We start from the raw sequence: 25319 nt of genomic DNA, 5'->3' as shown, positions 1-25319 counted from the left end.
AACCCCGCGAAGCGGGATTGGAGCGAGTCATTTCCGAGAGCGCAGCGCGCCTCTCCCCGGCCGGGCGGACACTTGGTTCATTCCAGCCGCAGAAGCTCAGGGCTCCCGCGTACCGGGATTTTTTCCGAGCAGAGAAAAGCTCCAGAGCTCTCCTGACCTCCTTTCTCCTCGGCGGCGAGCGGAGCCTCTCCCTCGGCGCTGCCGGCCGCGCCATGCCGCGCTCGCGGGGACGGGAGCAGGGGCGCTGCGGCTGCCCCGCGGGGAGGGCTCGCGCCGAAGCCGGGATTTCGGCGCTCGTGCCGGGCGCCGGGAGCCGCTGGGGCCGCCCGCCGCCGCCGCCGCCGCCGCTGCTGCTGCTGCTGGGCTGGGGGCTGCTCAGCGCCTCGGCCGCCGCGGGTAAGTCCGGCCGCGCCGGGGAACAGGCGGCCGCCGCGCGCCCCACCCGAGCCCCGAGCCCACCCCTCCCCGACCCGGTCCCGGTCCTTTCCTCCGCCCTCCCCCTTAACCTCCTGCCCTCCCAAACGCCCACCCTCCTGCTCAGCCTCGCCTCCGTCCCCCCTCTTCTTCCCCCACCCTCACCCGCCCTCCCCGCCACCCTCACCCTCACTGCTACCCCCAACCCCAGCCGCAACTTGGCCGGATCCGGCGGGTGTGGGGGCCTGGGAGACAGACATCCCCGCCCGGGGTTGCGGGGCACCCGGACCGTGGCTTCAGTTTCTTTAGCCTCCCAGCCCCCAAGTGCCGGGCTTTTCCCCGATAAACTTTCCTGGAGCCCTCCCCTTTTCCCGATCCTGGTTGGCACACCCGTCCTGGGGGCTGGAGAGGAAAGGCGCACCCCCTCCCCATTTCCGCGTCTGCAGGGTCTGCCCTGCCCTGCCCCCGCCCATTTTTCTCGCGACTGAAGCCCGCGCCCCCGCCGGAGCCGCCAGGAGACTGCGGCCGCCACCCCCTTCCCCAAGTGTCCCCCTCCCTCGGCGCTCTGGGCTGGGAGGGGGGTCAGGTGGGCGGGGGTCCGGAGCACAGCGAGCTGGAGGACTCAGGTGGGGGCTGGAGGGTGCTGAGCGACGGGCAGGCGGGGGCGGGGGTTGTGGCCGGGGGCGGGGGAGGGAGTGTCGCCGCCAGGCTCGGCGCTGCCACATTCCCTTCGGTTCCCGCTCCGCGCCAAAGTGCCCTTTCGCGCGCCCTGCTGCAGCCGAGCGCCACGGCTGCGGCAGCGGCGGCGCGGGCAGCGGGACCTGCTCCCGGCGACCCAGTCGGGGAGGGGGACAGACCTGGGGGGTGCGGCGAGTCCCGGAACTTCTCCGATGTCTGGCTGCAGCTTGCAGACCGGGAAGGCACGGGGACCTTCGAGAGAACCCAGTCCCCATTGGGGACCACTGGCCTCGACTGGTGCCCTCCCACTTTATCCCCTGAACCCATCTGAGGCTCAGCTCTAGCCACAGCCTAGAAAGTTCTGTGTCCCCGGATGGGGACGGGTCCAACGGGCGACGCCTGGGGCCGCATTTTTATTCAGCCCGAAGGCTGACACCCACAGGGGGAGAACACCAGTAACACCTGCTGCCCAGGTTTTGACTGAGGGCACCTCCGGCCTGGAGCCGTGTTGGTTTTTTATTTACTTATTTATTTGTTTTTTTAAAACCACCGATTGAACCTTTGAACGCTTGGCCTCAGCCATCCGAGCCTTTAGGTGCTCCCTTTTTGGAAAGTGCGACCCTTCCCTGGCGAGCTCTCGGGTCCACTCTGGGCTCCAGCATCTTGTGAATCAGTTCCCGCAGACCATGTCGCCAGCTCCTTAGCCGGGAATGTTAGGATTGCTGGTCAGAAAGGTCGCCCGAGCCAGCCCTAACACTCCCATCCCTACTTGACCGGACTTTCTCAGGTCCTCCTAAGAGCCATAGCCGCCGACACCCAGAGAGGGGCGCCCGCGGTGCGCGCGCTTGGAGCTCAGGCCTCGCGCACACCCACACCCACTGGGTGACTGCACGGTTCACCACGGCGCCGCTGGTTATCCAGACTTGCCACATGAGCGGTGGGGGTACCGCTGCTACCGGCTGGCAGGCCTCTCAGACGTGTGTCCAGGTGCGGCCCCTGCTCTGGCTTAGGAGATCTGAGGTTACCCCTAATATGATCCAGCTGGTTTTCTGGCTAGATTTGTTCCTGCCCCTTGGGCATGTCATGCTCCCTGGGAAAGAAGAAGGCCGACTCACCGACTCACCAGAGCTTGCACACTGCTGGGCTGTGCTGGAATCCTGCCTTGGAGAGATCTGTTGTCTTGCAGCTATTTGGTCGGCAGAGAAGTTGGGGGTGGGGGTGCTGAATGCCTTGGGGGGGGGGGGTGCTTGCTCCCTGGGGGGCCTGCTCAGGCTTCCCATGCTTCCAATGCATTTCTTTTTCAACCCTTCCCGCATTTAGATGTGCTGTTTGGCCTTGCAAGCAGCAGAGATTTGGAAATGGACTTGGTGACAGATGATGGCAGGATTTGGCACATTAGAGGGGGAAGCACATTTATTTTGTGTTCTCTTCACACCGTTGACTTTAAAAGACTCTCAGGGCCGGGCTGTCTCCCTTCCTTGGCCCAGTGATGACTGACTAAAATGAGTATAGGATTGGAAAGGAGGAGCCTCCTTACCTGCCTTCAACTTGGAGCCTCACCCCTTCCATCTGTGCCCTCACACTTCCCCCACCCCCAGGCTCCCTAGAGACTTTCCAGCAGTTACCTTCTCTCCCTACAACAGATCATTCAGTCTCCTGTCTCTGATTTCCCCTAAACAACTTAATCTTTAATATAAAACAAGCGGACCAGACTTCTTGGCCCTATTGACCTTTTAGCTCCCATCCCATCTTTCTTTCTCGTTTACAAGTCAACTCTCTTCAGACAGGTCTTGAACTCACTTTCTCTGGAACCATTCACTCCCTACTGTCTGGCTTCTGTTCCCAGGACTGGAACTCTGGAGGAAAGATCACCTATGACCACCCTAATTTCCAAACCCATCTGCTTTCTCTTCCTTTCTCTTCCTTTACCTCTCTGTGACTGTGAACACTTTGGACTACTTTTTTAAAAATTTCTCTTCCTTGGGCTTCCAGCACACCGTGCTTGGCTAATTTTTCTCCTACCTCTTGGCTGTTCCTTCCCAGTTTCTAATAGTAGCACTTATTCCCCTCCTGAAAGTCTGGCTTCCTGCAGTGTTCCATTCCTTATGCTTTTCCTCATTTCCTTTCACTCCTCCCTGGGTGAGCTCATCCAGGCCCATTTCTTCCACTACCACACTCTGAAGCTTCCAGACAGATCTCTCCTGCCAAGATGTTTCTCCCAATATATGTCTGTTGGCTTCCTAGCCCACAGAAGCTCTGAATCTAAACAGTGCTTATATCCGGCTGACTCTTGGACATCTTCACCTAGGTGTTTCCCTTCCAAAGCAAACTCATTAGCTCTGCGCCTAACCTTCAGTATCCTCCATGTAGGCTGGTGGTACCTGCAGCCTCCCAGCTACTCAGCTAGGAACCTTTGAATCATCCTCAACTCCTTCCTTATCAGGTGGCCATCAAGTTCTGTCAGTTTCAGTCTCTCAGTTTTTCTCAAACCTAGCTACTTTTCTCTGGATTAAGCAGCTCTGAGCATTGAAAAGACTGTTATGCTTCCCATTTCCTTAGGAAGTAATTTTAAATAAAGGCAACATTAAACTGTAAGTATAAGGCATTCCTACAAAGTTTTGATTTTTCCCATGCTAACCACTTAATTGCTTTGAAAGAAATTAAATATCAAATTATTTAAAAAAAAATTCCCCCTGCTTTGCTTGTTTTCAGAGGCCTCTTAAAAACTGGAGCAATGACCATACTCAGTGTTTGATGACAGTACTAATTGAATTGTATTCAAAGTAGTTATTTATCTGCCTTACGTATTGAACTGTGAGCTTCCTGAGATCAGGGACAGTGCTTTATTTCTCTTGGCATCTCCAGCACCCAGCTCAGGACCTGGCATAGAATTGGAGCCTGATAGATGGCTGTTAAATCGGCAGATGATTTTTTAAAATATTTTTTCCTGGACAGTTTTCTAGGGACTGATATGGCTAAATCAAGAGTTTTAGGGATCACAGAAGCCAGTTGGTTTGCAGAGATAATGAGACAACAAAGTCACCTGATCCCTAGTTGCTTTCCCGCCAGAACCAAATGTCACAAATCGGTATGATAGCTCCTTAGGCTCTAGAACCAATGTAAGAACAAGCCCTGAGCATACCTCTTCCCCCGGCCCCCACCCCACAAGGAAAGGCACCAATGTACGGATTTGAATTTCCATTTGCAATTGAGCTGTGGGTTTATGGTTTTAAAAAAAGAAGCTGACCACAGCAGAGAGTGTTGACCGTATCACAGGCTGGTGACAGTGTAGCTTTGTTGAAGGTGGGGCTAGAATGATGTGGAAAGGCACTGGAGAACCAGATTGCTGGGGCTTGGACACCGCAAGGCTTAGGTGTGTCCAGAAGAGTCCAGCAGGTGGCTTCGGTGACACCACCTCGCCTCATGTGTCTCACCTGCTTCTATTTCGTTATCATTGTCACGCCAGCACGATTAAGGGACTCTCTGATGGCTCAGCAGGGCCAGATGTTTCTTGTTGGAGAACTAGCTGATCTTCAGACCTCCCCAAGGCTCAGGCTGCTCGCCTGCAAAAGGGGCAAGACATCCCTGCATTGTGGAAAGGATTAGAAATGAGAGATGCAACAGGCCCAGCACATACACAGCGATTGTGCCATTGAACAGAAGATGCAGCTGGAACAGGAAAACTAAGGACAAAGGACTCAGCCAGGAAGTCTGTGTACCCTCCCAATATCCTCCTCCAATCCTCAGTAAGCTGTCGGGATACCCAGGGGAGTGGCACTAACAGCCAAAGTCTGCTGAGTCCTCACCACGTGCTGACAGCAAGCCAAGCACTTGGATGTATTAGCTCGACCCTTGCAGGAACCCAGTGAGGCTGGCAATATTATTCTCCCCATTCTTCCCTGTCCACAAAGAAATAGGTTCAGAGAGGACATGCAACTTATCCACCCAACCAGTCAGCCAAGGATTGAACCCAGGCCTGCCTGACTCCAAATCCTTTATTGGTAACCACGCCGTTATCTGATTTCTAAGGAGACCCAGCTGGTGATACACCCCTGGAATCCTTCTACTCGGGCTGCCTATCTCCGCCCTGCTTTTCCCACTGGGCTGCCCCCATCAGTTGTGCTGTGCTGCTTTTAGCGCTTGAGCCTTGGATCCTAACTTTCCAGCTCCTCAAGCAGCCAGGGCCCATCCATCTCCACCACAGCTCCTGGGGGCGGGGGCGAGGGGCAGGGCGGTAACTGCAATGTCGTCCTTGATTTGCTTCTAGTCCCAGGCACCCATCTCTACTGAATTCTGCTGTGAGCTCTCACAACCCAGGTTGTAAAACTCCTCATATTATAATACGCATCAGGATATATTGGAATGTCTTGTTTAATGAGACAGTGTCCACCTTTCTTCCCTAAGGCTCTATGAACTCAGGCGAGCAGTGTAGCCCAGATCACAGCACATAGCAGACATTCAATAAACACCTGTTGAAAGGATGCAAGGCAGGTTCTCTGGAGCCCAAGGTTCCCTTTCTCGCTGACTGTCCCCTTGGACCTTCCCAAGGCAAGGCACTTGGAGGGGTGGGAAGCCATGAAGGGGCATCCCCAGATGGGAGGCAGCCCTAGGTCCTTCTGCGTATTATGAATAATAGCTCTCCTTTACTGAGTGCTGGCGAAGTGCTTTATAGACATTCTTATTCAATTCTCACAACAATTCAGGCACTATAATATCATATTTGAGGAGACTGAGACTCAGAAATTAAGCAATTTGGCCAAGGTTATAGAGCAGATAGGAGAGGAGACAGGATTGAACCTCAGGGTTTCCTGACTCTAGGGCCCATTCTTCTAATTCACGGGAAGCATCTGTCACAGTGCCGGACCTGTCATTAGCATTCAGTGTACGTTAGATGTTGCCACTACCTCTACTGCTACTGCTATTGTCCACTTGCTTTCTGCACCAGCCTCTTAGAATAATAAGAAAAACAGTTCTAATCCTGTGCCACTCTAAGATGCCACCAGATGCACCAGCAAGAGTCCTCTAGATCCTGGTGGACTCCCCCACCCATCAGCCGGTCAGCACACCTCTTCCCAGAGGGGTGGAGGGCGGACCCTCTAGCTCCCCCTAGAGGTTGGAGAATGTCACTGACACTGCCTTCCCAATCCCTCTTCTGTGCCTGCTGCAGAGATTTCCCACGACAACAGGGAAATATCTGGGAGAACCTGAAAATGGAGGATTACCTCAGAGTTTTCCGCCTCACAGAGACACTGTCTCAGGATTCAGTGGCTTTGTATAGAATTTGGTTTCCCCTTGAGCCCACAGAAAGCAAAGTATAGACTATGCAATGTGGGGGTTTCTCAGCTTGAAAATGGTGGTGTGGTTCTTAGAGCTCTTTCCTGGTTCTTGTAAGTTAAGGGAAACATGAAATGCATATTTATTTTCTTTCTGGACTTGGGAGCTCAACCTTCTGGGCTATCTTTTCATACCCCACCTTTATAGATGAGATTCTTTTTTTTTTTGGCCTGTACAAATTCAAGACATAATAGGAATTACATACTCTTTAGAGCATGCTTTTGATCCCCTATCAATAGATTAAGCATTTTGGAATTGTTTGAAAAAAAAATAAAGATGAGATTCTGCATTTTTTTTCCCTCCTCTTTCACCCAATTCACACTTAGCTGTTAGATCTCCGGAGTCCTTTGGCTTTCTCATGTAGTTTCACATGACATGAAGAATGGTCATGCCCTGTATACATTAAAAGATGAGAACTTTGGTCAAGCAGGCAATGGGAGGGGAGTGAGTGGAATGGAATATGATGGGTGGGGTTGGAGAAATAGGATCATTTGAGATGGACTGAGGTGAAGTAGGAAGGATTGAGTTGGGGTAGGCTCAAGAGTGAGTTGGGATGTATTGGGATGGAATAGATGAAATGAATTGGGATGGACTGAGATGGGTGGTGGAATTAAATGGAATAGGATGGAGTAAAATATGGTCTGAGGTGGTATTGAGAGGGCGAGGTATAGTGTTGAGGGGATTGGCTGGGACAGGGCAGAGTGGCATGGGATAGGGCTGAGTCAGAATGGACTGGGACGGGATGGGATGGGTGCAGTTTCGTTGGGGTAGAGTGGGACAATTGGGGTATGGTGGAGTGGCTTGAATATGTTGTGGTGGGATGGGGTTAGATGGGGGTGAGTTAGGATGTATTGGGGTGGCTTGGGTTGAGTGAGTTGGAAAGGGATACTGGGAGATGTAGTGAGATTATATAGCTGATTGAGTAGGCACTGTGAGGAAATGGGAAATTAAGGAGGGTACCAGAAACAACCTAACCTGCTTCATGTTATTGTAGCATCTTCATCTTCCTCCCCAGAACTCCTCAATTCCTCATTTGCCTGAACTGTGAAATTTCTAGCAGATAGAAAGTCCCCATCAGCCCTTGGTTCCACCCTCGTGTAGATCCTTCTCTTGTGTTTCCTGCCTAGAGAAGTTCCTTTAGCAATTGTTGTAAGGCTGGTTTGTCTCGTGTAGATCCTAAAATGCTGGTGGCTCCACTCTCTGCTATTAGGGGGTCATTCTTCAGGAAGAAATTGGGAGTCCTGTGTGGCCACCACCATGAATCCTATCAGAGAAATATGCCAGGCACATGGCAGGAGCCCCAGTGCAGCCCATGCCAAGCTCAACATCAGAGAAGGGACTGTGCCCACCTTAGAGCTAGCAGGGTGTCTGCACCCATAGAAAGCACAGTTCTGGGTGGTGTAGGGGGTCCCCTCTGTGGTCCCCACTTTTGAGGAGTCTCCCCCCTGGAAACTGCCTTTCATTGTCTACCTATTTGTTTCTTATTATTGGAAAATTTTAAACTGAATTGATCTCTAAGGGGATGTCAGTTCTACCCTTGAAAATCATCCATTATAGGGAACTCTTATGATGCTAAAAATAATGTATGTATAGTTAAATTACTGACAGCATCAAGATAACTCATAGAAACTTATTTGAGAATCTCCCATGTGGTCTGGAGCAGAAAATAAGGGCTCATATTACGGCACAAATAGCCTTCCTCCCTGCCCGTGTCTCATTTATACTCAATTAGGTACAATTATAATCCAGAAACCTCAAAAAATTATGTGTCCATCTTCTTGGTTTTCAAATAGGAAATCGAATAAGGTCCATTATTAAGTAGCTACATCTATTTATTGATTGAAAGTAAGCAAGTGTGACAGTTGTAACTTGAAAGGGAGAAAGCAGAGACTTTGAAATTTAGACCATTTGAGATACAAGCGAAGTATCAGAGAATGAGCAGGCATTTTGTGCAGAATGATTGATGGTCCTTTCTGAGATGAGCCAGTGCGGTAGAGGCGACTCAGGCCCCGGGAGGTTTGTCTGTCGGTTGCTGCCCGACTCCCCACTCCAGCCTGAGTCTCCCCACCTCCTGACCCTCATGGCTCCTCTCCCGCCATGTCCGGGAAGGGGTCAAGGGTGGCGAGAGGCTCAGAGATTGGGTGAGGCTTGATGATGGTGTGGGGGCTTCTGGCACATAACTCAGCAACAAAAAGGAGATGCAAGTTTAATGATTTATTTTCAGTCCATGACCAACAAGGACCTACTGTATAGCACAGGGAACTGTGCACAATATTCTATAATAACCTAAATGGCAAAAGAATAGATTCATGTATAACTGAATCACTTTGCTGTGCACCTGAAACTAACACAATATTATAATTAACTATACTCCAATATAAAATAAAACTTAAAAAATAAAATAAAATAAAATGTTCCTAGCATGAAAGCTACCCCCTCAAGGATGGCATCCCTCCTCCCAGGGACCTGTGTGGCCCTGCTCTCGTGGCCCTGCTCTCCTGGCCCTTGTCATTTGTGTGGTCCTAGAAGGGCTGACCCATGGCAGATTCATAGCTGGAAGGAAGATGTTCTGATATATTTGATATGTTTCTTGAAATTTGGCCTGAGAGTCAGGAAACTAGTCTTCCAGCCGTGGTCATGCCTCTATATCTCACTTCTTCCTGGGCCTGATTTCCTTGCCTGTAAAGTAAAATGGGGATAATAATATGCACCTTTTCTATATAATGCTGGACTTGGAAGCTATTTAATCAACAAAATAAAAAGGACCCAGAGATTTTAGAATAGGTCACTAGTGTAAGCCCCATCCAGTGGGAGATCTGCCCGGTGGCCAGGCTGGCTTGGTGTGCCAGGGATGCAAATCTCACTACCTCTGCAGACGGCCTGCCTGGCTATGCTTCAGGGTGGAGGGGTAGTGGGTGAAGGAGGGTGGACTCGCTCAGCTTCCTGGCCCTGATCCATTCTTACCCTCCAAGTGGCTGATCCTGAGAAACTGAAAGGGAGAACACGAGCAATTCCCATTCACCGCCCATCAGACATCTGCTGCAGCCTCCTCCCTTCCCGCCCACCCCAGGGCAGCATCACTGAGCTCAGCCTGGGAGAGGTGATTGCTAGGGCTTCACTCCCACTAACACATCCATCCAGGGGACAAGATTTGCCCCGAGGCCATTTAACTCTAGCAAGATGGAAATTCCCTGAGTTCAAGGACCACTGGGACTCACATCTCCTGTGACATTTTGTTCCAAGAAGCATGGAAAGAAGAAAATGTTACAAGGGTAGTTTTCCCTGGTCATGTGGAAGGCATGACTGAAGTGTTTCTTGGTTTCCACTTTTTTTTTTTTTTTCCGAGCATGACATGAGAACCTAACCTAAATAAAAATACAAATCTACAGCCTATAACCTACCCTCAGATCATGACACTTTATGATCATTTATCTATGACAGGCTCCTCTCTTGTTTTATTTTTAAAAATTTCCTTCCTTTATCCCCAGTCCTAAGGTTATTGTTGCCTTCTCCCATCAGTACTCACGCTAATATATTTTATATATATCTTGAAATATTCATGAAGTCTTCTAAAATGTGTAGGGTTGTTTTGTGTGCATATGTAAATTTACATAAATGATAGTGAACTGTAAATTTCATACAGTTTCTGGCTTTATTTACTTAGCACTATGATTTTGCAGCACTAGCCCTGCTCCCTGTATGTGTCTAGTCCTGCACTGCATTGTGAGTTGTGCATCCATCGCATTCTAGGTATCCGCTCCCTTGGGAATAGGCCCCTGGCTTGTCTGCAACTCCTCCCAGCTACACATGAAGTTCTGAAGAACATCCTGGTACATGCTTTCTTGGGACCCCATGTAAGAATAACTCTGGGCTATAGAAGTGGAGGATTGGGATCCCTGAGTTAACATGTTGATTTTCTATGTTCTGCCATTATATTTTCCAGAACGGCTGAGCTAGGGCTCATTTTACCAAGAGTGCACAGGAGTTTCTGTCTCCTCTGTCATCACCAATACCTAATATTGTCTGCCTTTCTAATTTTGGTGTCTGATGAGTTTAAGTGCCCTCTCATTGTTTTGTTTTATTTTGCATGTCTCTGAATATCTCTTATATGCTTGTTAGCTATTTGAGCTTCTCTTTTTGCAAATTGCCTAATCATATGCTTTGCCTATTTTTGAATTGGACTTCCTGTCTTCATTTAGAAAAATCTGGGTTTAATTTGCAGGAGTTCCTTTTATTTTCCAGATATTGCCCTCTGTCAATTTTAGAGGTTACAGATGACTTCTCCCAATCTTTCATCTATTTTGTGTATGATGTATTTCTGTGGACAGAGATGCTTCCTTTTGATGTGGGCAGATCCACCAATGGAAGGCAGAAGTTGGGCCACACGGGGCACTGATGATTTAAGAGGCAGGGTGGGCTCCCAGGCCCACCTGGGTCCATCCCCCTACAGGGCTGGCCCTCTGTGTGGAAGGCTCCAAGCAGTCCCAGAGCCTTGCTGTCCATACTGGGCTCCCAAATCCTACAGGAGGTCTTTCTTCTGGCTCAAGGCCCTGTGTTTTGGAAGGTGCCAGTAAAAGTACAAATAAATTACTCAATGAGTGCCGCGCTTAGAGAAGCATTACTCAGCCCTTCAGCAGGCACGTATGGAGGGCCTGTGCTGCTCCTCAGCTCTCAGATGTACTGGGGACCACAGACAAGTTTCAAAGATAAGGGTACATAAGAGAGGCAACTACCCACATGTTCATAGCAGCAGTATTCTTGATATCCAAAAGGTGGAAATAATCCAAGGGTCTATTAACAGATAAATGGATAAACAAAATGTGGCATCTACACACAGCGGAATAGTATTCAACCTTAAAAAGGAAGGAGATTCTACATTCTACAACTTGGATGAGCCTTGAAGACACTATGTTAAATTAGCCAGTCACAAGAAAACAAATACTGTAAGGTTCCAGTTATATGAAGTACCCAGAGTAGTCAAATCCATGGAGATGGAAAGTAGAATGGTGGTCACTGGGGCTGGGGGTTGGGGGGTTGAGGGGAAGGGGGGGTTGTTGTTTCATGAATGGAGTTGCAGTTTTGCAAGATGAAAAGAGTCCTGGAGATGGATGGTGGTGATGGCTGCACAGCAGTGTGAATGACCTTGATGCCATCGAACTGTACACCTAAAAATGGTTAACATGGCCACTTTTAGGTTATATATATTTTGCCACAAGTAGAAGAAAAGAGGGGTAACTATCCAGACTCAGGTGCTCAGGGAAGGCTCCTAGGGTGAGTGATGTTTAGGCTGAGACTTGCAGGATAGATAGCAGAGAGCAGAGGAAGAGAGGCAGCAGGGGGAAGGCTTCCAACAGTGGAAACATACCCGGAGAGCCTCTTGGTGGGTGGAAGAGAGGCATATTCAAGGTCTGGAAGAAGCTCAGTGTGATGCGAAGCTCTGCTAACTGAACAAGGACAATGGGTTTTGAGCAGGGGTATGGCCGGATCTGCTTGGTTGGCTGCCACAGGTCTTGAAGGAAAGTGGCGACGGTGAGGGCAGGGTGTGGACACAGGCACGGCAGGGGAAGGCAGGTCCTGGTGCCCCACGGGGAGAGGTCAGCAAGGAGGAGATGAGGGCATCCTCTTCCTCATTTTTTTCTACCCTGTTCCCCGCCTTCCCAGAGAGGAGGAACTGCTAGAACTGCCAAAAGTCCGTGAAATCCATGTAATAAATTGTGGATTGTAAATCACAGGTCTCTTAATCCTGCTTCAGTGAGAGCATCCTACAACTTTCTTCAAGAAAGAAAATTAAAATAGTTAATCTACCTGCTTGGGAATGACTCCACAGGCCGTTTCAGCATCCTGTCCCCTGGGGAGACCTGCTGTATTTTACTTTGTTCAAGTCGTGTGTGCCCCTCCACATTTTGGTCATTCTGCCTCGGCTGGTCCCTCTCTTCCCCTCTTCCGACCCCTCCAGTTATCTCCTGTCCCCTTCCTTTCCTGCTGCCTCCTCTTCCCAGTCCTGTTACTTTCCTGACACTAAGACTCTTTGCTCTCATTGTAGAGTCATCCTCCTCCCCACCCCCAGCCTCACCATCAGTTTGAGCCTCTTCCTGACCTTTGACCTTGTTGCCTCCACCCCCTCCTCACCTAGGACCTGCCCTCTCCATGGCCTTCCTTTAGCCAGGGTTTGGCCCACCAGCTCTGTCAACAAGGAGGATTTTCAAGGCCTTTAGCTGCTCCCATCTGCTTAGGACCAATGGGCTGGCTCCTTTGAACCTTCACGGAGTGAACCAAGTGCCTTCCCCAAGGACAGTTACAGGCTCCCAAAAGCCCAGGGAACTCTAAGAGAATAGAGGAGGGGGAGGGGCAGCAGGGCAGGCTTCACCCAGGCATACAGGCAGGCTCTCCAAGAGTCAGCAGGTGTCCTTTGGAGGAGGCTACATGGGAGTAGGAGGTCCTAGGTACAGGGAGGGTCCTGGACAAGGGCTTGAGGCAGGAAGCTGTGTCCGAGGGATGTCAGGTTTTCATGCCCCTCCATCAGCATCAGCATCGTGGAAGCTGGAAGCCATCCTTAGGGACGTCTCGGGAGATGCTGAGAGCTGCACTTCCCCCTCCCTGAACCTTGTGGCACTCCCAAGAATGTGATCATTTTGCAGTGGAGGAACCTGAGATTTAAGGAGATTAAGTTACTCGTCCAAGACCAGACAACCAGGGAGGGAGAGAGCCTGGATTTAAACCTGGTCTGATTCTGGAGCCCACAGGCTTAACCATCTCTGTACTCAGGCTTCTCGGTTACAGATGTCGATTCTCAGGCCCTCCTTGGATCTTCTGAATTGGAGTATCTCGGAGCAGGGTGTGGCAGCTGCATCCCTAACAGTTCTGTTACTGTTATTAAGCACATTAAGTCTGTCTAGGAACCTTTTAAACATACTGCTCCCCAGGCCTGAAGGTAATGAGGAGATGAGCCTTCAACCATCCACTCCTCTACAATGACTCTGGCCTTGACCTCGCCCAAGAATCAACAGAGGAAGGGCTTCCTGCTGGTCCTCTCCACTCCTTTCCTCTCAGCCCTGCCCTGGCGGGGCTGGGACCCCAGGGGTGACCAGATGAGTGCTGAGATTCAGTGGCCCCTCAGAGGAGACTGGGGAAGCATACTAGCCCCACAGGCCCACTTCCCAGTCCTAAACTGCTTAGTGCACTTAACAAAAGGCCTGCTGGTCAGGGCGGGCCTGACAGCTCTGAGCTCCTGATTTACCACGTCCTTCCAGCAGCCCCTGATTTGTTAGGTGAGAAAGCAGAGCGTCAGGGGAGTCTTATCCTCAACTTCCTTGTGTACTGACTCCTGTTATTCCAGACTTAATCCTTGAAGAGCAGACACTAAGCACTGAAATGCCGTTTTCCTGGGGCCTGTTGGTGGGAGGCAGCTGTAGTTTAGGTCAGGGGCGAAGCAGGCAGGCTGAGGGGGGGTGGCCAGGCACGGTCAGCATCAGAGCAGACTGGTCGGGCCAAGGGGCCCAGATTTGTCCTTGGCTGGGCAGGACCCAGCCGCTAGGGGAGGGGCTCTAGCCCGGTGGAGGGACGTTTAGGGAGTCTGTGGTTCCTGTGAGGAGCCAGGGATGCTGCAGAGGAACCGAGGCAAGGGGCCAGTTATGCAAATAGGGATGCTAAAACAGGAAGTACAGAGACTCTGGGAGGCCTGGGGTGGGGGGAGGGTTGGGGGCCGGTCATTCATTCATTCATTCATTTGGCCAAGTGTTTCTTGGGTTTCAGGACGTGGGGTAGGGACTATTAAATGAGTGCCCTGGGAGAGAAAGATGTCATGATCAGATGAGTTTGGGAAACACTAGGTCCCTGGTTTCCAGTGTGTGGTCCAAGGCTTTGCCAGGAAGCCTCTTAGCATTGTAGCTTCGTTCTTCTGCCTGTAAAGGTCTATGTTTGCCTGGCTCTCAGCATACAGCTCCCCTGCCCCTTGTCCACATCAATCTGTGCCCCACTGACAAGAGTTTGGGTTCTTTTATTTGCTGCTGTATCCCTAGCACCTAGGACAGTGCCTGGAGCATGGTAGATGCTCAGTCACTATTGACTGAATGAATAAATGCTCACCAGGTGGTTGTCAGGTCCAGCAGAACACCCTGGAAGCTGCTTTCTGAGCAGCAGAGACACAGTGTGGATTTCCTTTCTGTTTTCTCTTGCTGCACCAGATACATCAGATTTCCTGAGGTGAAGGATTGCTGAGAGGCTGGGGCAAGAGGGTGGTGGACATTTTTGAGGCAGAGCAATGGAATAGCTGCTCTGTGCCAGCCTGCGTTTCAGGAAGATCCTGATGTTGCTGAAATCTTTGAGCTGGAAGCTATTGTTAAAATTCAATATTTTGAGAAGTGTTAACCATTAACACCTTAGTAAAAAAAAAAAATGAACTGATCCGTCTGGAGAGATTAGGGTCAGATAAGGTGGTTAAAGGGTAAATTTGTGTGTATCTGGACCTACCCAATGTCCCCAGGCATCAGATTTTGAACCCAGAAGTTAATCTGACCCACCCTTGTTCCTCTCTTTTCTCTTGATCCAGTTCTTGTTGGCCTCTCCCACTCAGCTCAATCCTGGTGTACGCTGCCTCCGGCTCTGTGCCACTCTGAACCACAGGCTCTGTCTCGGGACTGTTCTCATCTTGGGGGCAGCCTCACCCACTCATCCTCCCAAACAACCTTTTTTCCTACATTACAGAAAATTGACACTAAAGGAAACAGCTGCATAAACCTTGCTGCTGAATTTGGGCAGGAAAGGCCCGAGGATGCTGTTCCCTGCACTACCCAGGAATATTCTGCCTTAATTGGCTAATTGGCGCCCTGATTCCCATTTCTATAACCCCTCCCTCCTCTGTTTCTTTTCCATTAGCCCAGAAACACACTTTGTTTTCATCTTAACAGCACACTAAACAACACCCCTTCCTTGATTCTGCACCCGCTTTTGGCTGTCACCCCGTCTCTCTCCTTCCTTTCCCGGTCTGGCTTCCTGAGAGAGTGTCTGCCAATGTACTTCTCAGCCCCTGTCATCTGGCTTCCACACACCCCACTCTGGGGGAAGTGCTCCAGCCCAGGGCACCATGTGACTACCTATTTTCCAAATCCGAGCCTCTCTCTTGCCTTCTAGACCTTTCTCAGTCTGGCCACAGCCGGCCTCTTGCCCTTCCTTCTACCTTCTCCCCTCTTTAGCATCTGACACTGCTCATCACTCCTTCCCATTTAAAAGTAGCTGTCATATTGGTGTTCCCAGGCCTTAGCTTACCTTTCTTTTTATTCTACATTCATTGCTCCCTGTGCCTTTATGCCACTATCCAAATGCTGATAATCCCCACATCCCACTTTCAGGCTCTGAACTCCAGAGCCATGCACCACCCAGATGATCCAGGGCCCCACACTCAGCAGGCCATCTGCCGAATCCTTCCTTTCCGTTGCCAGCTGCGTCACGCCCCTGACCCCCAGCCATCTCACCATCCCATACTCTTTTGTGTCCCACCTCCATGCATCTTCATAAGCCAGAAATCTGGGAACCGTCCCTGAATTTCACCCCACCCACTCCCTTTCACTGATCACATCTTGCGGATTCTGCCTCCCAAATAGCTCTCCAGTCTTCCCACATTCTCACTAGTGTTGCTGGGGCTTGAGCCTCATCCTTTGCTCCTTGGGACCCAGCATTCTGGCCTTGACAGTGGGAACGGTGTGGTCTCCCGCAGCCGTTCTTGTCTTCCTCCAGTTGATGGTGCACGGTTCGGTCAGAGAGATGGAGAGCAGCTTTACTGTCTGGGTGGAAGAGAAGACAAGAAAAAGATCGGTGAGAAGTAGGCACTCCTTCAAGAAGTGGCAAAGACTCTGAAGCTCTTGGGATAAGAGTGAGTCTTGGGAGGAGTTTAAGCTGATATGCCACAGACCCCTGTTCCTATCACCCCCTCCCTTCTGGAGTTCTGATTGATGGGTTATAAGGACAAAGAACACCAATTAAGAGAAAGGGAAAGTACTGATTCATTTATTAATAGCTGGGCATGTACCTGACATCCCTCAAGGCACAGGCTTTGCTCCATCATGTTGGACAGCATGGCTCAGGCCTGAGCCCAGTGATCCTTTCCATTCCCTGCCGCGAGGATAAATTCTGAGCCCTCAGGATCGTCTGCAGAATCAGGACTGGGAAAGGGTCCACAGCGTACACTCAGCGCCCCTTTCCCAGCCAGCTCCCAGCATGAGAATGACAGGCTTGCTCTACCCACGGGTTTTAGGTAGGACAGGGGGCATCTGGTGGACGCGCTTTACCTTTCAGTCCAGTGTCTTGGCCCACTGTGGGGAAGGGAGATCTCCCCTCCTCTGTGTGCTGAGACTGCATGGTGGGAGGCAGGGGACCAGGCTCTTAAAAGTTTGCCTCCCCCAACACAGCCCAGCTCTGTTATGACTGGGGACGCGCTCCTGTTCTCTGAGTTCCTCCCAAGAAACTTGTGATTCAAGGCACTGTTTCCACCAGTGTGCATTTATTGAAAGGGGCATGGATTCTTTCCCCATTTTAATTCCTAAAAGACATATGTAACTGCCGGTTGTTCCGGGTCCGTTGGCCCTGATCATCTCTCCTCACATCCCACCCACCCGGAAACAGTTATAGGGAGACTGTGCCAAGAGGCCAGAACAAGTTCACTAGAGATGCCAGCTTCCTTCAGATCTGCCCCCAGACCGAGGCAGGCAAAGCCACATCCAACCCCTGGAAAGCCCCTCCTTTCTACCTTTCAGCTCTCAGTTCCAGAGCCCCACCCCCCTTCCCACCTTCTCTAGGCCTCTGCCTTCCTTCATTTCTCACATGAAGTCGAGGCAATGAAATGTTCACTTTCCTAACTTGGGTGGTTCTGATCTTCCATCCTGGGAAAAGGCATCTTCTTGGGAACTCACTCTTACTCCCTTTATCTAAGGTTGAGACATTCCCATTCATTCCCAAATGCACCTCATTGCATTTCCCCTTTCAGAGCAGCAGACAGCCCTGCCAAGGGGCTAAGTTTTCTCAGGCAGTAAGCAGAGGGGCTGGGGAAACCAACATCTCTTAATTGTCAAGCCTGTGGGGCCCCCAGAGGGCCCCGGCTCCATTCCACCAATCAGAATGGACAAAGGACAGTGTGACCTCACTGACTGGGACTAGTTCCAGCCCGAAGCAGGCACTTGGCATTTATTTTCCTGTGCATTTTGATGGTGGATAAGTGCAATTTCTGTTAGGCTCTTTGAAGTGTTGAAAATAGCTCACAAACTCTCATTACGGCCTTTGAAGACCTGTTAAGGTCTGGGAACCCCAGGCAGGGCCCTGATCTTGTCCAGTTCCTCCTCTGCACCCTCCCTGCCACGCCTTTCTTTCCCTCTCAAGCTTGGAACCAACTGAGTGAAAAACACTTAGAGGAGTCAAATGGAGAGATCAAAATGTCAGCTCATTATTGATGGAGCTGATTGGAGAATGTGGCTTTGGATAGGCAGCCAGATTGGCTTGTTAATACATCACTCTTGAATGGGAGAAACTTACCCACCCATTCAGGGGTATGAGGGGACAACCTGGGGCCTCCCTCACAAGGGCCAAGCCTGCTGGATTCAGTTTAGGGAGGTGATGGAAATTCCCTGGTGGCACAGTGGTTAAGAATCTGCCTGCCAATGCAGGGGACATGGGTTTGATCCCTGGGCCAGGAAGATCTCACATGCCACAGAGCAACTAAGCCCGTGTGCCACAACTACTGAGCCCATGCTGTAGAACCCGAGAGCCACAACTACTGAGCCCGTGTACCGCAACTATCGAAGCCCGCACACCTAGAGCCCATGCTCCACAACAAGAGAAGCCACAGTAATGAGAAGCCTGCACACGGCAACAAAGAGTAGCCCCTGCTCACCACAACTAAAGAACACCCATATGCAGCAACAAAGACCCAATGCAGCCAAAAATAAAAAATATATAAATAAATAAATTAAATTAAAAAAAGAAAGTTTAGGGAGGTGTGAGGTGGGTGGGGCTGAGCTGAGCTTGCCAGGTTCTCCCCCCAAGCTCATTCTTTAGATAAGTCACTCCCCTCCTGCGGTGGGAGAGAGTGAGGGGTCAGGGAGACTGGAGAAATATGTGTCTGTGGTACTTTGTCCTCTGGGGCATGGAGTAGGAACGTTCTCCCCTCTATGGAGACGTGGGTGGGGTGAACCTGTGCTCTCCTACCTGGCCGTGTTGGATCTGGGACAGAGCAGGTCAGCATGGCCTGCAGCTGAGGGGGGCAAGCATGACCTGTCCCACCCACCACTCTCCCACCCTGGAGGGATGGGCGGAGTTCCGCCCACCTTGGGCGCAGTTATGGATGCCAGCCTGCCTTGGAGGTTTCATGAAGTCCTTACCCAGGCTGAGAGGAGACATTGACTAAGACATTGATCATCTGGCCTGCTTATCTCTGTGACATATTTAAATAAGAAAATAAACTGTTCATTTTTCTTTTCCGTTCATTGTCCCCTGGAAGAGTAGATGGGCAATGTGCTTCATCCAGCTGAATTGTTAGGAAATGGGACCGCTGTTTAAAATGCCTCTGCTCTGGAGTCAGACCTGATTCTCCTTGGTTAACTCCTTGATAAGAATTGATGTCAGATTAGGGCCAGGCACCATACATTTGCTTTGCAGATGAAGGACCAAAATTGAGTGGAATAGGTCCAAGGCAATAGGAGCAGGTGGGGGATGATGGGGAAAGTTACTAGCCTAACAAAGAAATGCCGACTCCCTCCCTCCCTCGATCCTTTCCTTTCCTTTCCTTTCCTTTCCTTTCCTTTCCTTTCCTTTCCTGTCCTGTCCTGTCCTGTCCTGTCCTGTCCTCTCCTCTCCTTTCCTTCCTTCCCTCCTTCCATCTTTTTTCCCTTCCTTCCATGCATCTAGCCATCCATGCATCCATCCAACTATGTCGTGTTGAGCTCCCACACTGTGCTGGATGCTCTGTGGGGTTCTTGTACCTAGAGGTGATGACATGCATGGTTTCTGTCCCCGCAGCCCCACCCCCTAGGCTTTCATTCTTTCTAATGTATCACCACCGGGGTGGACAGATAACTAAACATAACTGAAATGTGATCTGCTGAGTACCACAATAGAGTTTAGCATGGGACTGGGCTGGGGGTAATGGGAGGAAAAAGGAAGGGCAGGAATCCAGCCAGGGGCCACCAGGGATAACTTCCTGGATAGATTTTGAAGGTAGAGCCAACAGGGTCCAGTGGGAATCAGTCCAGGGAAGACAAAGAAGAGTAACCCGTGGCTTCTTGACCTGGTAGCTATGTTGATAATGGCCCAGAGGCTGCATCTCAGGGGTGAGCGTGTGTCACCTGGCTGGGATGCCTGTGTGATTCTGATTCTGTTTTGGGCATGTCTGTACCCAGTCCCTGGGCCACAAGACCCCACTGAGCCAGATCGTATAGTTATTCCCATTTTATAGAAATAGAAACTGAGGTTCGGAGGAATGAAATAACTTGTCCAAAAATCACATGGTGGGTAGAGGATGGAGCTGGGACCATTGCTACTGCATGTCACCGCCCGAGCAGAGTCTCTTGACAGTGTTTCTACAGCTGTTTCCACCACAGCACACAACCCAGGATCCCTGGAGAGAGTCAAGCACTGGCACTAATCACAAACTGTTTCTATATTAATGGTGATGATAAAATTATCTTCATGTCTGCAGTTCCTGCTATGAGCCTCTGTGCCAAGCATTTTATATACACCATCTAATATAAGTCTAACAACAGGCCTGTAAGACGAATGACATTATTACCCCCATTTTGCAGATGAGCAAACTGAGGCTCGGTGATGTTACTAATAGCTCACGGTGACACACAGTGGGTAAATGTTGGAGCTAAATGAGAACCTGGGACTGCAGGACCCCAGAGCTCATGGTGTCCAGCAGCACATCATTCACTTCCTCCTCTACAATTTCACACAAGAATGAAGGGGAAGGGGCCATTCTTATCTTGTCCCCCCCCCCCCCCCCGCACATATTCCTGCCACTTTCTAAGCCTCAGTTTCCTCATTTGTATTAAGGGGACAGTCTTTCCTGCCTGCCTTGAACAGAGACAGTGGCAGGCTCACCAGGGCCTTGAAAAGGCTGATTTCACCGGGCCCGTAAGACACTTGTAGCTGAAGTTCAGGGCTCTCGTCTCCCGAGGGCTGGGTGTCTGTCTGGCAAGAGACTGAGGAGGTGGAGAGGAGGTGAGTTGTCTGATCTGATCTGTCTGATCTGATTGTTCATTTCTCGGATGTGGACACCAGATGTGGAAGGATAAGAACATCTTTGGAGGCAGATGAGGCAGGTGGGACAGGATGACCCCTATCTAGTCCCTGAGGGCCACGGCAGCACAAGAAAGGTGCAGAGAGGCTGCCTGGGGACACTTCAGGGCTCACAGTAACGGGCCTGGCTGTTGTTAGTGTGCAGTGTTGCCGAGGCGGCTGGTTGCCGGCCCTGCCTTGCGGAGCTCACGTGGCCGTGGGGAGGCACGCGTGGAGCACACAGTGCCGTGCGGTGCCCGGAAACCCGGCAGGCATCCTCCACGCTCCCCTTTCTCCTTTCCTCTTGCCCACAGTCAAGCAGGGAGCCAGCCCTGTTGGCTGCACCTTCAAAATACATCCAGGGTCCGCCCCTTTCTACCCCCTCCATCACAGCATGGACCCTGAGCCAGCATCTCCCTCGCCTGGACTCCTGCAGATGCCCCTCTGTGGGTTCCCTCCTTCCACTCTTGCCTCTCGCCAGCCCAGCAGCTGGAGTGCTTTAAACAGAGTCGCAGAAGCCTCCAGTGGCTCCCTCAGTGTTCAGAAATAAGTCAAAGTCCTTCCCACATTCTTGCCTCTGGCTTCCTCCCTGACCTCATCTCCTCTGAGACTTGCCAGGCTCACTCTGCTCCAGCCAGTGGCTCGCCTGCTGTTTGTTAGATAAACTGGCCGTGGGTCGGTTGTCTTGGACTCAGTGTCCCCAGATAGCCACAGGGCTTAGTCCATCGCTTTCATCAACGCCTGCTCAGATGTTGCCTCCTTGGAGAGGCCTCCCCGACTCCCTTATGCATAATTACACCTCTTTTACTTATGCTGCCTTAGGGTTCTTTGTAGTCCTTTTAATTGCCTGACATATTGTATATGCATCCCCCCCCCCGCCCCCATTTACTGTCTGTCTCCTCAAGTAAGTTCCATGAGGTTAAGGAGCTTGTCGGTTTTGCCCAACTCAAGAATAGTGTCTGATACATCGTTGGGGCTCAGTGACTATTGGGTATTGAATGAATGAATATCTAGAGAGAACCAAGGCTGACAGAAGCCCCGAAGATGGAGCAAACAACTCCATGTGTGGATGGGTGGGTGGGGGGGGTCATTGGGTGGGTGGGTAAGGGGTCACTGGGTCAGGTGACAAGGGAGGTGGGATGTATAGGAGGAGCAATCTCCGGGGGAAGAAAGGGCACGTGATCACAGGAAGGTCTGCCAGACCTCAAGGGGCCCGCTGCTGACAGGAACGGAGGAGAAGCTCCGTATTGAGGGAGGGCGCCTTGTGCTGTGGCTGGGGCCACACATCTGCCTGGGAGCTGGGAGCCCAGCAGGTGGCAGAGGCGGGGGAGGGTGGGGCCATCACTGTGAAGTGATTATGAGGCTGGACTCTGGAGCCAGCCTGGCTGGGTTCACATCTCAGCCCTGCAGGGAAATCTCGTAAGTCACCATTTGAGGTGCTATTAAATCATTGCTCAGGACCTCAGAGCACAGTGCTGGGGTGTTCTCAGAAGCACAGGTTGGAGCTTCAGAGAGACCTAGGCTTCAGTCTGGCCCTGCTGGGTCCCAGCCTGCATAAGAGACTGAATAATCTCTTTCAGCCTCAGTTGCCATCTCTACAATGAGGACAATAATCCCTAATTCACAAAATCTTTGTAACGATGCATTGAGATGATGTATGCGAAGCACTTACCTAGGCCTGGCCTGGTACTCGGTCATGGTTGCCAAGGCAACGAATCTGCTGAATCCAGTGGGATCAGGAGCGCTGGGAGAAAACTTGCTCTTTAAGCTCTTGGTGGGCCGCAGGTGTTTTCCAGACATTTGCTTGCCTGCAAGGGCCCACGCCTTGGCTCAGAGACCCTGTCCTCCAGCCCACCCCTTCCTTCACGTCCTTAGAGAACCATGCCCCCTCCTGCCTCTGGGCCTTTGCACATACTGACTCCTCTGTCTGGACTATTCCTGCCCCCTTTCACCTCATTAACCGAGGCTCATATTGGCTCAAGGTTCACTTCCTCCTCCTGGACCCTCCGTCTAGATCATTTTCATAGAAGTGTGTTCCTTGCCCTCGGATAGCTTATCTCAGGTAATGATGACACATTGATCACAGTCATTAATTTATCACCCTCCTCATAGACTGTAGGCTTCAGGAGGGCAGGGACTGTGTCTCGCTCATCTCTGGACTATAGACAGCCTCTGGCGAAGAGTAGGTTCTTAGTTCATATGAAGAGTGACTCAGGGAAGGTGAAAGGGACACACACAACAGTAGCGACCTTGTCTTATCTTATTCCTCCCCAAACAAGCCTGGAAGACTGAGGGAGGCACCTTAGCCGTGAACCTCGCAGCATTAGGAGGGATGCCAGTTCACTTTAAATTTACAACAACAACAACAATAATAAATAACACATACTCAGCACTCCAGTCGCTATGCTAAGTACTCTGTAGACATTACTTCATTTAATTGAAACGTCATTATTATTGAGTGAGAAAAGCAAGATGCTGAGAAGTGTGTATAATAAGATCCAATTTTAAAAAGATAAACAGTCAGTCCCCCACTCTATATGTAAATGTGTATATGGGAGTATGTAATTTTATGTTGGCATATGGTTTTATGAGCAAGAATAAAAATATGGAATGATGCAAACTAGATTGTTAATACGGGTTACCTAGGGGTGTGTGTTGGCTGGTGGATAGTTTGGGTAGGTGAGGTGGGGGAGTGAGGGAGGAAAAACAAAGTGAAAAAAGGGAAAGTAAAAAAAGTAAAATTGCACTTAAAAACTCAATATGCATAATAAGATCATACCTACGTATTCATGCAACACTGTATATGAATGTGTATGTAAAAAGAAATAGAAAAATTGTTCCAGAAAAAAGTACTTGATGCTGGCAACGGTGCAGTGTGGTGGGCACTTTTGTAAACTGCTGGTGGGAGTGTAAATTGTTACAAACTTTCTGGAAAGCAACTCGGCAATACATTACCAACAGCCTTAAAAATATTCTTATGTTTGGACTCAGTACTTCACTTCAAAGAGTTTACCCTGAAGAAGCAATCAGAGTTGCAGTTACCATTTTTGTGTAAGATGCATTGCATTCTTGATAACAGAGGGAAAAATGGGAATACACTAAATAGCCAATAGTAAGAGAAAAGTGAAACAAACCGTTACATCAAAAACTCAACTGCAGTCTCACGAGAGTCCTGTAGCGGGGACAACTCTTAGCATCTCCGTTTTACCGATGGGGGAAACTGAGGCTCGAGAAGGGGAAGCACGTTGGCCATAGTCGCCCAGCAAGTAAGTGGTGCAGCAGGATTCAAACCCCTCTGCATTTGCAAAAACGTGAGAACTCCTGCCTTATGCATTGGCTTACTAACAGGGTTCACATCTGCTGTTCAAGTCCTTCTCCGGGAGGAAATTATACAGCTCGTTGCTCCAAACCCTTGACACCTTGAGCTGGGATCTGTTCAACCATAGCGTGTGGACGGACCCCAGAAAGATCATCAAAGTGACTTCACTTTGGTTTTTTTAATATGATAATATGTTATTATGAAGCATATTCTCTTTTTTGTCTTGCTTTTTCTTTTTTCCCTTTTTTATTAATTTTTATTGGAGTCTAGTTGATTTACAATGTTGTGTTAGTTTCAGGTAAACAGCAAGGTATATCTGTTATACATATACACATATCCACTCTTTTTTTAGATTTTTTCCCATATAGGCCATTACAGAGTATTGAGTAGAGTTCCTTGTGCTATACAGTAGGTTCTTATTAGCCGTGTATTTTATATACAGTAGTGTGGTTATGTCAATCCCAACCTTCCAATTTATCCCTCCCCCACTTATCCCCTGGTAACCATGTTTGTTTTTTACACCTGTGACTCTTTCTGTTTTGTAAATAAGTTAATTTGTACCTTTTTTTAGATTCCACATAAAGCGATGTCATATAGTATTTGTCTTTCTGTGTCTGACTTCACTCAGTATGACTTCACTTTCTTTTTAACAACATGATATACAGAAAGCCTTTAAGCCAGCACCTGGTGCAGAGTTAGCACTCATTATAAGCTATAACTTGTAATTCACATCATCATTTTTCCTTGGTTAGAGAGGCAGTTAGGAGGTTAGGTCTTTCTTCCTTGTCACTCCCATTTCTTCTCTCTGGGTTAGCTTGGAAATTGTCCTCTTAGTGGCAGCCTGTGGGAGCATACAGAGTCAAAGCTTTGGAGTCAGATCTGAGTCTGAGTTCTGGTATTGCCTCTCAGCAGCTATGTGACTTCAGACAAATTCTTTAACCTCTCTGAGCCTTAGTTTCTCCTGTGAGCCTCTGAGCCTGACTCAGAGAATTGCAGTGTAGATGAAATTAGATGTCAAATAGCAAGTGCCTAACATACTTCCTGCCTTGTAGAAGGTGTTTATTAAATGTTAGGGTGCTTGTCTTTCCAATTGGAAGGCATATTCTTCAGCTGAAACCTTGTTGAGTGGCACCGCTTTGTGAGTGGTTTTAGGCCAGGTTGGACCAGGCTAGACCAAGATATAAACTGGGCCAGTGGCACAAACATCATGGCCGGGATTTTACCCCAGGCTGTAGTTTAAACTGGCCTGTGGGGAAGCAGGGAAAGGAACATGTGGTTACCTGGGCCCAGGATATGTACTGGAGGTTGCAGA

General features: G+C 50.0%; 1 protein-coding gene across 2 annotated transcripts in view; it reads left to right on the top strand.

Moving 5' to 3' along the window:
- Positions 1-212: 212 nt before the first annotated feature.
- The window catches only part of CSMD2 (CUB and Sushi multiple domains 2), a 629134-nt gene continuing 604027 nt past the window's right edge, over positions 213-25319 (top strand). For both annotated transcript variants that reach the window (XM_057744228.1, XM_057744218.1), the window contains exon 1: positions 213-396. In XM_057744228.1, the coding sequence (XP_057600211.1) occupies positions 213-396 (184 nt within the window). The remainder of the gene's footprint in view (positions 397-25319) is intronic.

Source organism: Hippopotamus amphibius, chromosome 1 (genome assembly GCF_030028045.1).
Source record: "Hippopotamus amphibius kiboko isolate mHipAmp2 chromosome 1, mHipAmp2.hap2, whole genome shotgun sequence".
NCBI classification, from domain to species: Eukaryota; Metazoa; Chordata; class Mammalia; order Artiodactyla; family Hippopotamidae; genus Hippopotamus; species Hippopotamus amphibius.
The sequence above is the reverse complement of the archived record's forward strand: the minus strand, read 5'-3'. Positions and strand labels throughout refer to the sequence as shown.